Source organism: Phalacrocorax carbo, chromosome 6 (assembly GCF_963921805.1).
Source record: "Phalacrocorax carbo chromosome 6, bPhaCar2.1, whole genome shotgun sequence".
Lineage (NCBI taxonomy): Eukaryota > Metazoa > Chordata > Aves > Suliformes > Phalacrocoracidae > Phalacrocorax > Phalacrocorax carbo.
The window spans coordinates 58,334,499-58,348,901 of NC_087518.1; the positions used below are offsets into that span (position 1 = coordinate 58,334,499).

Sequence of the window (14,403 nt, forward strand, 5' to 3'; positions counted from 1 at the left end):
AGTTAATATTTGGAATTTATTTTTAAATAATCATTTGAGTTTATGTTAGGGCTAAGTAGTTAGTCTTAGATCCATAAAAGATGAAATACAGTAACCAATGTAAATGTTGGCATTTTCTCTGGGATAACTTTTAATCAGTTTTACACGTAATCCTGAATTAGTGAAGTAAATTCTGAAATCTGTGAATTATTCCCTGAAACCATTTACATATTAGCTGTTGAACTCTGCTGCTAAGTATTAAAACACCACAATTTCTTAGTGTTAGAAATTTTCAAAGCTTGTCTAAAATAAAAATATGGAATTGATTATAATATGGCCCAATGTCAGTGTTTAGGTAATGAACATAGACAGAAAATAAAACTAGGTATTGATTATTTTGTAAAATAATTAATAGTTGGCTCACTGTGCCTTTTAGTATTTGGAAGGGACGTAATTCTCAGATACATCTTCAATAACACTTTATGTAATCCTTGGAAAAAAATTCTACAAAATGCCAAAGCTCTGCTGGCACAAGTATCTCTTTCACTTGCTACCCTTAAAATAGAGAAACCGAGAGTCTCCTGAACAGTTTCTCAGCCAGTGGCTGAGGCTTACTTTTATATAGACCGGACCCAGTGGTTGGGAGGTTATTACTAGGCCGATACGTGTTCTTGTTCGACGATTATTCTTTGGCAGGTTTCACACTTGGTTAGCAATCTATGTCTGCAGTGAATTCTGACTGAACAAAGACGTGAAATTAGCATGTAAATTGTCGCGTAAGCAAATTGCATACATGAAAGTGATTTTTGATTCCTGTTGCTACTGCTTTCTCTTTAGTCGCATGTTGGGCATTGCAGATATGTACGGGCTAGATGGGCTGAAAGAAGTGGCTATCTACATTTTGAAAAGAGATTATTGCAATTTTTTCCAAAAGGTATGTCAGTTCTCATGCTACTTTGTGAACCATAAAGCCTAAGAAGAATTTTCATTCTATTACTTACACATCGTATGGGCGAGATACTTAACAAATGCGTGGTCAAGGTGTTAGCTTAATTCAACAGACCCTTTTCTTATGTGTAAATCTGTTAAATTCACTGTGATTGATGATGGGAGTAAGACCTGTGGTATCATCCACCCATTTATAGAAGTTTGTAAACCACAGCTGATGAAAAGCAGTATTCCACATGATAAGTTCAATATGTACATGGAGTATAATTTAATACATTCCATTGTATATGTAATCATTCTTAATATGTATATGGAAATACTGTATAGTTGCATATCAGATTTTATGGGCATGTATTTAGAAAATATTTCTGTTCAATCAAAATTAGTCTAAAAACAACTGCTTAGAGTTGAGCATTTCACGCATTAGGCTCGCTAGGCTGCATACTGCTTCATTGACATGTGTGGAAGCAGATGTCTTCTCTATTCTGCATAAAGGCAAAGAAACTTAAATACCACGGTAGCTAACAGTACTTCTCTTTGAACTGAAGATTTTGTAGTTCTGTACAGTTTCTGTAAGTCAGAATGTACAATAATTGTGATAATTTGCTAATAACTCCAGCCTGTTCCTGGAAAACAACAACCTGTGCTAGAATGCATGGCTATTGCTCATTCTTTGGGAGTGGAAAGCCTATATACTGCTTGCATGAAGTAAGTAAAATAAAATTAATTATGGTTTATGTTTTTAATTTCTCTGCTTTCTGTTGAAATGATTTTACTTTGTGAGATTGGATTTATGTGAGCATTTAAAATGTTCACATTTTAAACATTTTTTTCCTTCACAATACTTGAGAAGTATCACTGATGCTAACAAGCGAAGACAGAACAATTTTCATCTTCCTTACCTAAGAAAGGCTCTCTTTTCAACAGATGGGTAGGAAAGCATTTTGCAAAATGTTTGTCAGAGAGAAGCTTTGCCAGTTTACCTACTGAACTTCAGAACAACTGTCTTGTTATGTTGATTAACTCTTTGGTAAGTAGTATATAGTGTGCTTTATATAAAAATAGAGCAATGTAATTTTTTTCCTAATTTAGCTGTGCAATGTAATTTAAGAGATAATAAATAGAGTATTTTAAATCTGTAGTACACTTGTACTATGTAGAAGTTCCCATTAAAATAACAATTAAAACCAGATTTGGATGTGCAGATGTCGTTGTTATGCCTCATGGCACACAGTCTAGTGATAATCACATCAAGTGCAGCATAATAATACAAAATAAGTTTATGAAACACAGCTGTGACATCATAGCACAGCAGTACATATTCAGATAGCAAGGAACAGCAAATTGCTGTATCAATTTCTGCGTTAGGTGGTGGCATACATCATTTGTGATGGCCTTTTCCTCTTTGCCTATATTCTTATTTGGAAAAAATGTACTTTTTGTTTCAGACTTGAGGTGATCACTGCCTATCAGTGATCACAAATCATTTGTTTACAGGCAAGCTGACTTTTCAAAAACAAAGTAACAGTATAGCATACATATCTTCTACTTCTCAGATAACAGTACTGAACTGGTCCCCTCAAAGCTCAGCATTCATTTTGTTGTGGCACATATTTACATTGTTCCAATTCAGATCTGCCTAAACTTAGATACTTCCTAATTGTGTTTCTGTATAAAACTACCCTCAGAGCTGACTTAGAAGTAACTGATTTGAACTAGGCCTGTTAACAGGAATTTGGTCCAGTAATTAGCCTGTAAATATACGGAATTGTAAGAGGTATGAAGAGTAGGGAGGGGAGCTAGAGGTAAACCTGTACAGCTGCTGCCAAGCGTGACTGTATATGTATGTGACTGTGGTGTGGATTGGCATACACAAAGTTTAATCTAGCTAGCTCAGGTAAAGCTCACAGGATGATTTTGGTTCTAGCACACCCCAGACAGCCAAGTATGTGATGTCTCATATATCTCATGCTGAAGTCCTTGTCACTGTGTTTCTGTTACTGTTGTTATCCAACCTAAGTAGCTCAGGTATGCCTACTGACACCGCCAAACATACCCCAAGTTCAAGAGATGTACTCTTAAATGGTTCTGGCCAAGAACTGCCCCTCGCTGAAGGGGCTGTGAAGGCTTCTTGGGACTGTTTGTTCTCAGGCCTTCTTTGATGAATTACTTACCCCATCAAGTGCTGAGGCCAGCAGGTCAGCTGTGAGCGGCGGCTGCTGCTGCATATTCTGGTGAAAGCCTGTAAAACAAGATATTTCAGAGCTATGTGGCTGTACCAAGGGAAGCTAAGAGTATCCACAGTTATAAAAACCGAACAGTTCTTCTACCAGAATGCATAATTTCTGACAGAATAAAGATAGTAGCTGTGCTTTCAAGACACTAGGTGTTCTGCCATTATATTAAATCAGTATACTCAGTTGTTGCTAAATATATACATACATTTATATGTCATGTATAAATATTTGAGAATTTTCAAGTAAGGTTTTCAGGATTATACATCAGTTCATTCTGGTTCATAGTTAACACCACCACCCATCTCCAGACTAGCTCAAGTGTGTAGTGTAGACAAGAGTGTGTATAGACACAGTTCTAGGCTCCCCTCCAGGCACCCTTGTGCAATCATACCAGGACAGCTTAAAGGTAAACCTAAGCCACTTCAGTCCTTCCTTGCCCTCTGTGCCTAGTATAATATATCAAGATGCTGTGGTTACGGTTTTTGTTGGACTACATGAGCTATCTTTAAGCTACCAGCATTCGCAGCATACCCAGCTTCTCCAGAAGACTTTTGCAGTCTGGACTAAAGTGTGCTTTGGTTCCCACTTTACTGATTTCAGATTTGTGTTGGTGGGTCTTTGCAAGATTCACTGGTATTTTATGGACTGCAGCCTAGAAAGCTTTTAGAATTGCAAAACTGAAAAATAAAGCATGAGCCTCTTCTGTCCACAGAACAATTCTGGTGAGTGATCATTCAACTCTGAGCTCTTGTAGATGGTGGGACTTGATGATCTTAAAAGTCTTTTCAACCTAAAGGATTCTATGATTCTTAAGACAGCCAGACCGAAAACTTGTGGAATTCCCAGTGGAGTTTTTCACAATCTGCAAAAATGCTTAAGGTTGCTCAAGGGAGAAAGAAGAAAATGTCTAATATTAATTTTGCAGGGGCTACCGTATGTTTTACAATCCTCTCTGCTGCTACAGTTCTCTGCTGTGAAACAGTTACACCCAGTTAAGCAGCGAGACTCTACTGATAATTTCATTTACCTATGTTGGAAATGTAAAAGCTAGTTAATGTAAAGGGGCAGCCCTTTAGAGGAAGAAAAGGTGCAAAGAAGGGGAGATTGCTGATCAGAAAATCTCTGGGAAGCCACAGTGATGAACGCAGGAACATTAAAATGGGAGTGCAGTTCAAAACACCGTTCAGGTACTTATTGCTGGTGTCGCAACCACGTGCAAGAAAATAACCATTTTTTTTAGATAAGTAAAGTGGACTCCACTTTAGAAAGGTTAGGAAAAAATACAAGGGAAGTAAAATTCAGTTAGAGCCGCTCCTACAAAGTGCTGGTGTAATTAGAAGTCAATGAAGGCGTTTTATATTTCACTGGAAGTGTCTAATGGAAGTAAATGCTCATTGCCTCGTGAGCAGGGGCTGAATTCTGGACAATTCAAAAAGCTTGTAATTGAGTCCAGTGGGAGCACGATCAAACTATAAGCATATACTTAATCCTTAATTTACCTTATATACATGGAAGCAAACTGGTTTTGCCCACAGATGAGTAAAATAATAAAAAATAGAGTTGAACAATGGCTGGCTAGATTTTATGTTTTAACTATACTATGCATGAAGAAAATCCTCCCTGCTTTCTACTTTGCATGGGACAAACATGATTATAATCTGAATTTACAGTAGGGGTTTTTTTGTGTCAAATATTTATCTGAATTGTTGCTTTCTCCAGTCTTACTGATCTCACTGCATAATGTATCAGTGACCTGCTAGGTCATGGTTAATAGAGCTTTCAATCCATTCTGATGTGGATAATAATAAATTGCAAGTCCTTTTTAAGTGATGTGGTAGCCAGTAGAAGTTGCCCTCAGGCACCATGCTGATGAGGCAATGCAGATACTTAGGCAAGTACGAAAGAACCAAAGGCACAGACCAGGGGAATAAATACTGGGAAGTCTGTTTGCTTGGTTTAAATGTAACTATACACATAAGTTATGTCTCTTAGAAGAACCTTAGACAACAAAGAGGCTTAGTTAATATTCTATATTCTATCTGGGAAGACAATATTTGATGTCTGACTCCTTTAAATAAAGCACAAGGATTCATAACTATGAAAATGCTGGGGTATTATATGTACCCCAAATGCCAGGCCATCCACTCTCACCTAAAACTTTCACTTACCCATTTAATTCAAGAATTTATTACGTTTTTCAGTGACCAAAAAGGTTTTTCTGTATTCAGTTTCTGCAGTTAACACTTGCCTTGTTTTGTTCAGGACTGCAGTATGTAATGACACACAGTTGAAAAAATACAATAAAAGCTCCCGAAAACTTTACTGCCTAACTTCAGCAGGCAGAACAGAATCAGTAGATTTTTCTTGTTCTGCTTTAGTTTCGAAGGTAGGTATAATGCTCAGAATTACCAAAATGTAAATTTATTTAAAGAAGGGAAATTAATACATAACTGGATCCATGTGTAAGTGTTCAGCAACTGAACAGAAACTCTTTTACGAGCAGCAATTTTTCAGGTGATTACTTGGCAACAGGCTGATTTCTGGTTTTTTTTCAAGAACCACAAGAATGCTGCTTTCCTTTTGATGGAGAGTGACCGGCTGATCAATAGTCTTCCCCAAGTGAAATGGACAGAGGCAGCTGTGGCCTTGGCATCGAGGCTGCAAGAAGAATGCCTAACGTTTATCGTGGCAAACTTCCTACACATAGTACAAAGCGAAGGCTTCTCTAATTTGTTGCAGGTAAAAGTGCCCTCAAGTTACTGTATGCTTCGAAATAAATTAAGTTATATCACACTTGGGATAGTTCAGGCTGTTAAATAATCAAAATAGTTTCAACTTTTGCTTTAAAGTACAAATCTATGGAAAAACAGAAATTAGTGCTAAGTTTTTTGAGGGGTGGGATTTCTTTTTGGTATTGTTTTAAAGCGTATTAATACTTTGGTACGCAGGGCTGATGCTGCGTTCGGGTTATATGCCTCAGTTAAGCAAAAGTTCCAGTGAATTTAGTGGGACTGTGTGTGTGTTGCAAAGAGGTAAGTATATCCATAAGCTTCAAAAAAAGCTTTTGGACCCCTAGAACAACAGCTTGTACTTACAAGAGTGACTGTACTGCTAATACTCCAAACATCTACTGACTTTTGTTGCAAGTTGCAAGAACGTGCCGATGCTGCAGGTCCTGGTGAGAACATACCTAGTCATCTAGCTGGTTCATTCTTCCCATTAAGGATTTTTTTAAATACATATAGAGGATTTAAATAAAAATAAATAGGGAGGTGTTAAAACATTTTCTCTTTGAATCTGGGGTTGCGTGGGACTGTAAATTCATTGCAGTGTGCTTGTTCCTGAAATTTGGGTTAGCGAGAGGCCTCAGGATGGCTTGCTAGAGGCCTGGGGCGGAGTGGGGTTGTGGAATGGATACAAAGGAAGATGCTCAGCTCTGGAATACCTCCTGCACAGCGTGATAGCAGATCCTCTCTGTCAGTAATGCTTTTGCATATGAAGTACACTCTTGTTTTAAACGGCTGACTTTTGTTGTTTCCTCAGGCACAGGCAATGAGCAGCAAACCTGACCTTCTAGAACTAATTTTTAATGCAATTGAAAAAAGTATTAATAATGAAAACAGCTGCTTTCTCCTTGTAGCTGTGGATACGTTGTTGAACTCCACAAATGTGAAAGAGATGGTAGGTTTTACAGTGTGCAGTGTTTGTAGCAAAAACTATTCTGGTATTGTTTCATGTAATGGTTCAAATCAGATGATGTGGTTTGAGCTCCAGCGGCTCAGTCCTGCAGTTGGGGTCACACAGAAAAGCGTTGGCGTAAATCCAAGGTCCTCGTGGAAGTGCAGAAAATTTGGGCATTTGCTTACTGGATAGTAACACTTTTTTCTCTTAAAGAGAGACACTATCTATGGCAATTACAAAAAAAATATTTATTACTGAGAATGTAAGTCCTGTGGGCACCACTGCTCTGTTGATCTTTACTGTCGTTTTAAAGTTGCGATGAGAGAAAACTTAGCAAAATGTTGCCTCACCTTAAACTTACAGGGAAAGGGAGCTCATTTTCTTTCCCTCTATGTATATTTCCCCCTCCCCGTTTTGTAAGTTATAGCTATGTTTGCTTTTGTTTAAGCCTGTCCTCAGAAGCAAGGATTGCCTCGTAATCTAGTGTGTGTTTTTTGGACTGGGGGGACGTGTCAGTCTCCATGTGCGTAACATACTGTGTGTATCCGCACAATCTAAATAATGATATTTAAGCTGTGGTTGACTGTAATGCTGGGGATAATTCATGAATAGTGTAGTATGACATACTGATTAAAATCCAGAATGATGCTACAGCAAAGAATGAAAAATAAATGCAAAATGAATTACTGCAATCTGGTGCTATTGTAGATCATCTTGGTAAAAGCAATGAAAATTTAATCAGATACATTATTTTTCCCTAGAGTATTTGACCTTGTTGTGACACAGCTGACAGTAAAGAGCTATTATGGGGTTCATTTAAAAAACAAAAAAAGAAAAAAGAAAACGGAGGAGAAAAAGAGCAATGTGGTGTTTTCTAGTGCTGTAGTATGCCTTGGAGTGACTTGGTTTTAAAGTATTGTAAAAATTACTGTGGTGGGCAATAATCCTTCAAAAACAGCATCTCCATCTACCAGGCCATTATAAAATGTAAGTGATGACATCATTGATCTAGCTTAGGGAGTAAGTAGATTCTGAAAGGAATAATGACTGGTTGCTATGACAATATGCCCCTCGCCAGCTGCTGATTTGTTCCTTGAACACAGGGTTTTACGTGCAAGATCCAGGCTCTGCGTGATAAGCTCTGGGTCTTCCTGGTTCAGTCTTTTTATGCTGTTCGTCACACAGAAAGCTGGAAGCTGATGAGGCCAGACCATCAACAGAAAATACAAGCAGGTATGTCTGGCATCAAATGGCATTAGGATTTTTTAGCAATCTGTTTAGCAGATAAAATGTAGGTGGTATTGTAGAGCCAGTTACAAATGAAAGCAAAATTTGTGATGCTCTAGCTTTTTGAAGTGGTATTTTAGAACAGAAGCATGATAGCATGCCTAGCTAGTTTCAAACATGGAAATCAGTAAGTCATTTTCTGTGAAGTCTCCTCTGCTTTTCTTTCTAGGAGTGTATATAATAGGAACCAAAACCACGTAGATTGATTCTGTTCTTATTTACAGCTACTCTAAATTTTCGAAAATACTGCAGTAGGATTAAAAACCTTATCTGTCTCATTTTTAAGGAGATAAGCACTGTGCACGAATTAAATTTGCACAAAGCAGATTATTCGTCCTATGAATTCAGTTTCTATCCTTTATCGTTTTCTACATAATGTGTAAATGTTGCCTCTCTTGCATAATGCTTATCTCGTGCACTGTGAGTAAATGCAGATAGCCTGACTTCACAGTTGATTGGTATTGTGATATTGTGTGTGCTGCTGCGGAGAGCCCCTAAGGAGCTGCATAGTGTGCTCTCAAAATTTTAACAGGCAGCACTTCCAACAAAAAGGAGTTTTTGTTCTGAACGTTCCTTTGTTTTGAAGTACACAAGTATTCCGAGGGTGTGGAACTGATGATGGAGTTCGGGTTATAGTTGAGTATTAGCTTTGACAGTACAGTGTTATTAAAGAAAAGAATGTGTCGAGGACTTCTCTGAAATCAAATCACTTCGGATTCAAAGGAGAAGTAAACATTTTTGTGTCCTTTGTGTTGAAGACATTAGTAGCTAGGGTATGATAGTTATAAAATTGTTTATGCCTGTAGATAGATGAAAATTTTATTCTACAATTACATGCTGAGAGAAGGATGCAGTGACAGTCTTTCTAAGCATGATTTAGGGATGTAGTCAAATAGCATCTCACTGCTACTGTGTAAAACAGGTTTATGATTTCTTTCTGGATTATAAAATCCTTCAGAAGATGGCTTTAGAAACAAGGGTGGTTGGGGTTTTTTTTGTTTTGGGGTGTTTTATTTTTAGGATGATCGTGTCCTTATTGTAAGTAACATTTAGGCTGTTTTGCACTAGTGCTTTCAGTTCAAAAATATATTTAAGACCAAGGTGTGCCTTAGTTGTCCTAACTCCATCTTCCCAGAAATTGTTTTGTTTTCTTCCAGGTTAAATTATAACTCGGAGCTAACATACATTTTACATGTAAATAGATAGGCTGAAATGTTTGCATAAATTATCTGGTTTTAATGACAGGCAAAGCAATCACACAAATACTGGTAGACAAATTTTAATCTTCAGGTGAAATATGTCTAGGATAACTTAAATTGGCTTTCATCTTAAAGATTTTTGGTGGTGGTTTATCTTCTAGAGATTTAACCTATATAGCATTAGAAGGCTATAATAGAGGAGGAAAAATGCCAAAAGAAGACAGATGAGATGATATTGAGGTTTTTTTCGTTCACAACATGTCTTGTGTTTTCTTAGGCACAAGTTTATATGGATTTTGTCTTAATATTTTGGTATGTATTAATGTGCAGAGTCATTGCTAGAAAAAGGATTAGGTCCCTGGGGTGCCATTTTCAGCATACCTTTTGTGTGATTTTTACAGACCCATCTAAAAATTATTTGTAGTATCTTCAATAAGAATTGAGCCAAATTTTTGTTTGTGTTGCACACGGATACATTTTTTTTTAATGTATCAGGAGTGTGTCAGAACATGAGGCACTGAATGCTTAAATTTTTAAAAAATATTTTTTGCAAAACCCTTTTTCAGCTGCAACAGTAATACAAACAAAAAATGAAAGCTTATCGATTCTGGGTCTGTACAGGGTCTATAAATATCCTTTTTGTATTCTGCAAGCACAATTGATTTAAAGGCTTTATTGAAAAACGCTTCCCTCCCAGAGCAGACCAGTTAAAAAAAAAAAGCATTCACTGCCTGAAAATTCCACATGACAATCACAGGGATAACTCTCATGACATTACGCTGCATGCTGTCGAAAGAGGCACTATGATCTTACTGTGTACATTTAGATATTTTGACATTACCACTTTTGAAAACAAAATCTAATTTACTTTAATGTAATTAACCTCCTCTTTAAATAGTATGAATAAATACTCTATAGTACATCACTTAAGTTGTTAGTACTCTAAATTTGAAGGTCTGTTTTTTGTAAATTGTGTACGCTTTCAAAGGCCTCAGTGCACTGCAAACTTTAAGTGAGCTAAGCTTGGATAAACAAAAGTTGTGTCTTACTATGGAAATAGGGAAACAGAAGAGTTAAACAACTTGCTTATGGCCATGTGACCTCATTACAGATACCGCATTTTTTGTTCTGAACATAAAACCATGTATTTCCACTTAACATTTGCCATGTCACCAAAATTAGCCTTCCTAGAATAATTACAGGACCCAAAGAACTGCTTTCATCTGATTTCAGATGATGTTAATTGAGTAGGCTGGATTGTTTTCTGTCTCCCTTCTGTCCTGCTAAATAGTAAAGAAACTGCGTGTTCTTTTTACAGCTGCATTTGACAAAGGTGATGACCGAAGACTTGGCAAAAAACCTGTATTCACTAGTTCTCAGGTAAACATTTATATCCAAACATTAAAAATACTCAGAAGCTTGCAAACAAAACTATTTTCATCATGTGTTTTAAATTCAATATTAATTTTTCATATTATTCAGTGGCACTTGCTTTTGAAAGATTTGTATTTTTTTGGTGAACTGTTATTTCTGCAGAATCAGTAATGTCCATTACTGGAAACATCTTAGGACTCAGCCTATGCTCTGCTACATTTCCAAACAGATAAGCTCAAATAAAAGACAGGAATTTGTTTTCAGAATCTCACATTCCCCTGTTGCTACGTAATGAAACTGATCTGTTTCCCAGAGCAAATGGTTTGCTACTGAACTAATGAATCTCTGCTATTGTCACAAGCCACCGCAGCACTGAATCTTTACACTCCCTGCCCCGAAAGAGTATTTTTTAGTGCCCTCAACAACTCTTCTATTGAGACTCACATGCAGAAATACATTGCTATTTGGTAGAAAAACAGTATGGGTTTCACGTGATTTGAGGGTCTTGGATACACTGCAGTGACGCTAGTATCTCAAAGATTCTGTTTCATGCACTTAGTTCTCCATGTTTCGGTTTATATCTTTACCTGAGAGAGAGAATGAATATTATCACTTATCTGGTGGATATACTGTTGGTAATGGTTAAAAACATCACATGTATCACAAATTAATTTTTGGCTTTATGTTTGTAATAATTCATAGTCTTTATTCCTCTTTGGAAAATATGCACATGTAATTAAAAAGTTTTCGTACTTCAGCAGACACTAATAATATAAATATTACAGAGTTATTTGGCCAAAGTAAAAGTGAAACTCTACTTAGATGTTTCGATATCCTCCATATAGAGCAGTATTTCACATGAGATTTACTAGGCTCTCAAGTTATTTTTGGTACCTTCGTATTTTTGAAAGCCAGCAATCTGAGCTAAAATATACATTTTTTTAAAAAAAATTCTTTCAATGCTGAATCTTGTTGCTTTAGATTCATGTACTACTTAAAGTTGCTGGATTATGGATAGTTTGGTGTTATAAATGTCTTCTGTTTTGTTGGGTTTTTTCCTGATGCGTTTTTTTTCTAGCTAAACAAATCTATTGCTGAATCCGTTGGTATAAGGAGTGCTTCCTGGACAGAACACAGCAAGAAAGATTGCTTGGGAGATTCTTCCACTAATCAGGATAAAATGAAATCTGATGGATTAGGAGCATCTGGACATACATCAAGCACCAATAGAAACACTGTTAATAAGGCTTCAAAGCATGAGGATGTAAAGGGGAAAGATGGCAAAAAAATAGTTTCCAAGATTACTAAGGATTCAAAACCTGGGGAAAAAGCTGCTTCACCAAAGGCTAGAGCTGTTATAAAGACAAAAACAGAGAATAATGGAAATGTGAAGGCTGAAAGCATGCTTACCAAGCAAGATATAGAAAAGACATCATCTGCAAGTGGACAAAAAAATTCAGGAAGTGGCAAAGGACTAAAGAACCATGAAGGAAAAACTGCAGGTGCCAGACCTAAAGTGCTGACAGTAACCACAAGTGTGCAGATCAAACCAAAACCATTGAAAAAAACACCAGGGAAAGAATCTCCCTCCCTAGTAACCGTGGCAGGAACTTCCAGCAAGTCAGCAAACTCAAGCATAGATATCCAGACTGCCAGCGAACAGGCAGAGGAACCCAAAGAGGATAAATTGGTAGAGGAAGGGAAAAAACAGACTGGTAAATTTTTCTTGTTTTTTTAAAGTCCCCTTCGGGTTTGTCTCAGGCTGGTCATACACTGAAAACCAACCTGGGAAGCTTTAAAAATCTCTTAGAGATTGATAAGAGTCGCCTCCTTCCCTGTAAATTAATATTAACTTGAGATAAGAATATTAAATTTGTTCTGTTAACTGACTTTATTTTATGATCAACTGATAGCCATATAAAATGGTAAAACTTTTACAAGTTTAGCACCTATGCTGTTTTCAATAGCTGATCTTCATATATTACAATTTTTTCAGTACTTATATGCAATGCATTTCCCCCCATAATTAACTTTGAATTTACTTTACATTAGTGAAAACAAAGTCATCTGTGAAGACACCAAATGGAGTCACCTCCAAAAAAAAAAAGACCGAGCTTGAGGCTAATATCACAACAAGCGGGTACGTTATAAATCAATATGCTGTTTTATATATATGTGTGTGAATGTGTATGTTTGTGAAAAAAGTTTGTGAAAAAAGTAAACTATTAAATTTACCGTTAAGTCAACATGATAATCTGAGGATGGTTGTCTGTTGCATGTATTAGCAAAACAGTTTGAGTCAGCTATTGGAAGCATTGCTGTAGAGATAAAATTGGTTTGGCTTTTGTGTTGGATTGTTTCATGCTAATAATTTTTAAATTGTTATAGGTCATTCAGAATTCTGTACCCTGGAACAGTTAATGGCTACACAAGGTGTTGTAAGCTTATTTCTGGCATAGCTTAGATTAAACTGGACAAGACGACAGCTGAAGTACTGTGAAATGGTTCATTTTTATATATGTGTGTGTATGTATGATTATACATACACACATACAGGTTTTACTTCCAAATGGATACCTTTTAGGTTGCATTTTCAATGTTTATATATGTGTGCATATCAAAACACATTTATTGCTTGTTTAAATATAATTAAACACTGCTAGATCTTAAACTTGGAAATAATGGATGTAATAATTTATTTGCAGTCTGACAAAAAAATCAGCTGTAAAAGGGTGTAATGAACAAAATGTACAAACTGTTCTAAAGAAGAAAGTGAATGTGAGTAGCAATTCTGCAGCACAGCAAAAGGCTCAAAACACACCCACCAATTCTCCCAAGAACCAAGGTAAAGTTTCACAGAGCAATGAAACGGTCTCCCGTTATTATGCAAAGCTTTGTCTTCTCTCTGTCTCTCAGAACAAGCATTTGGCAAAATCTTGCGAACAATTCTGTTTATTTTCAATATTTCACTTTCGGTGACAATCCTGAACTGTAAAATGCAAATTAATGTGGGCCAACTTCAAAATATTTAAAAGATGTTCTTCACTGCCAATTGGTGTTTTCTTCTGTCTGTTTAATCTGCTTTGCAGAGTCTTTTATTTGCTGATCCCCTGCACTTCTGCACTTGGAACTGTGACTGAGTTCAACAGAAATTATATAGGTCGAGCATTTATAATATCCATCAAAGATCTGGACTGCAAACTTCTTTATGAACTGTTAGTTTATGCCTCCTTTTTTTGGTGACCCCTCCAGGGGTAGCCCTACTGATACTACCTACCACACAAATACCTGATTTCAACAGCTATTTATATCAAGTGTGGGAAGTGGCATTGTAGACCACAGAGATGAAACCCTGCCTTGGAAAGACACAAAGCGTTAAGGATGGAGCTCTTTTTAATCCCATTTGGACGTAGCACTTACTGGGGGGGAGGGAAAGAATATTCAAGTTATATTAAGTACATTATGATATAGAAAACACAAGTCCTGTCAATTTGTGGTCATTAAAGAACTTGCAGTATTTTCTGACTGAGCAGGGATATTAGTTCTAATGTGATTAGAATACCAGAATTAATGTAATTATTTTCTGCCTACTTTCATTTCCTCTACAATATGAATTGAATACAGTACTCGCTGCTTCCTGTGCTAAGCTGCTGTGCAGTGCTTCTATGCACTATTAGATAGCCGCTGCTTTCTGCTGC

The 14,403-nt window shown here is 36.7% G+C and overlaps 1 protein-coding gene across 1 annotated transcript in view; it reads left to right on the top strand.

The window, feature by feature from the left end:
• BTBD8 (BTB domain containing 8) overlaps positions 1-14,403 on the top strand; it is a 37,398-nt gene that overhangs the window by 17,942 nt on the left and 5,053 nt on the right. The window contains exons 7-16 of the mRNA XM_064455493.1: positions 817-913; positions 1,547-1,635; positions 1,855-1,957; positions 5,721-5,903; positions 6,708-6,845; positions 7,949-8,078; positions 10,650-10,711; positions 11,784-12,420; positions 12,758-12,845; positions 13,411-13,550. Coding sequence (XP_064311563.1) covers positions 817-913; positions 1,547-1,635; positions 1,855-1,957; positions 5,721-5,903; positions 6,708-6,845; positions 7,949-8,078; positions 10,650-10,711; positions 11,784-12,420; positions 12,758-12,845; positions 13,411-13,550 — 1,667 coding nt within the window. The remainder of the gene's footprint in view (positions 1-816; positions 914-1,546; positions 1,636-1,854; positions 1,958-5,720; positions 5,904-6,707; positions 6,846-7,948; positions 8,079-10,649; positions 10,712-11,783; positions 12,421-12,757; positions 12,846-13,410; positions 13,551-14,403) is intronic.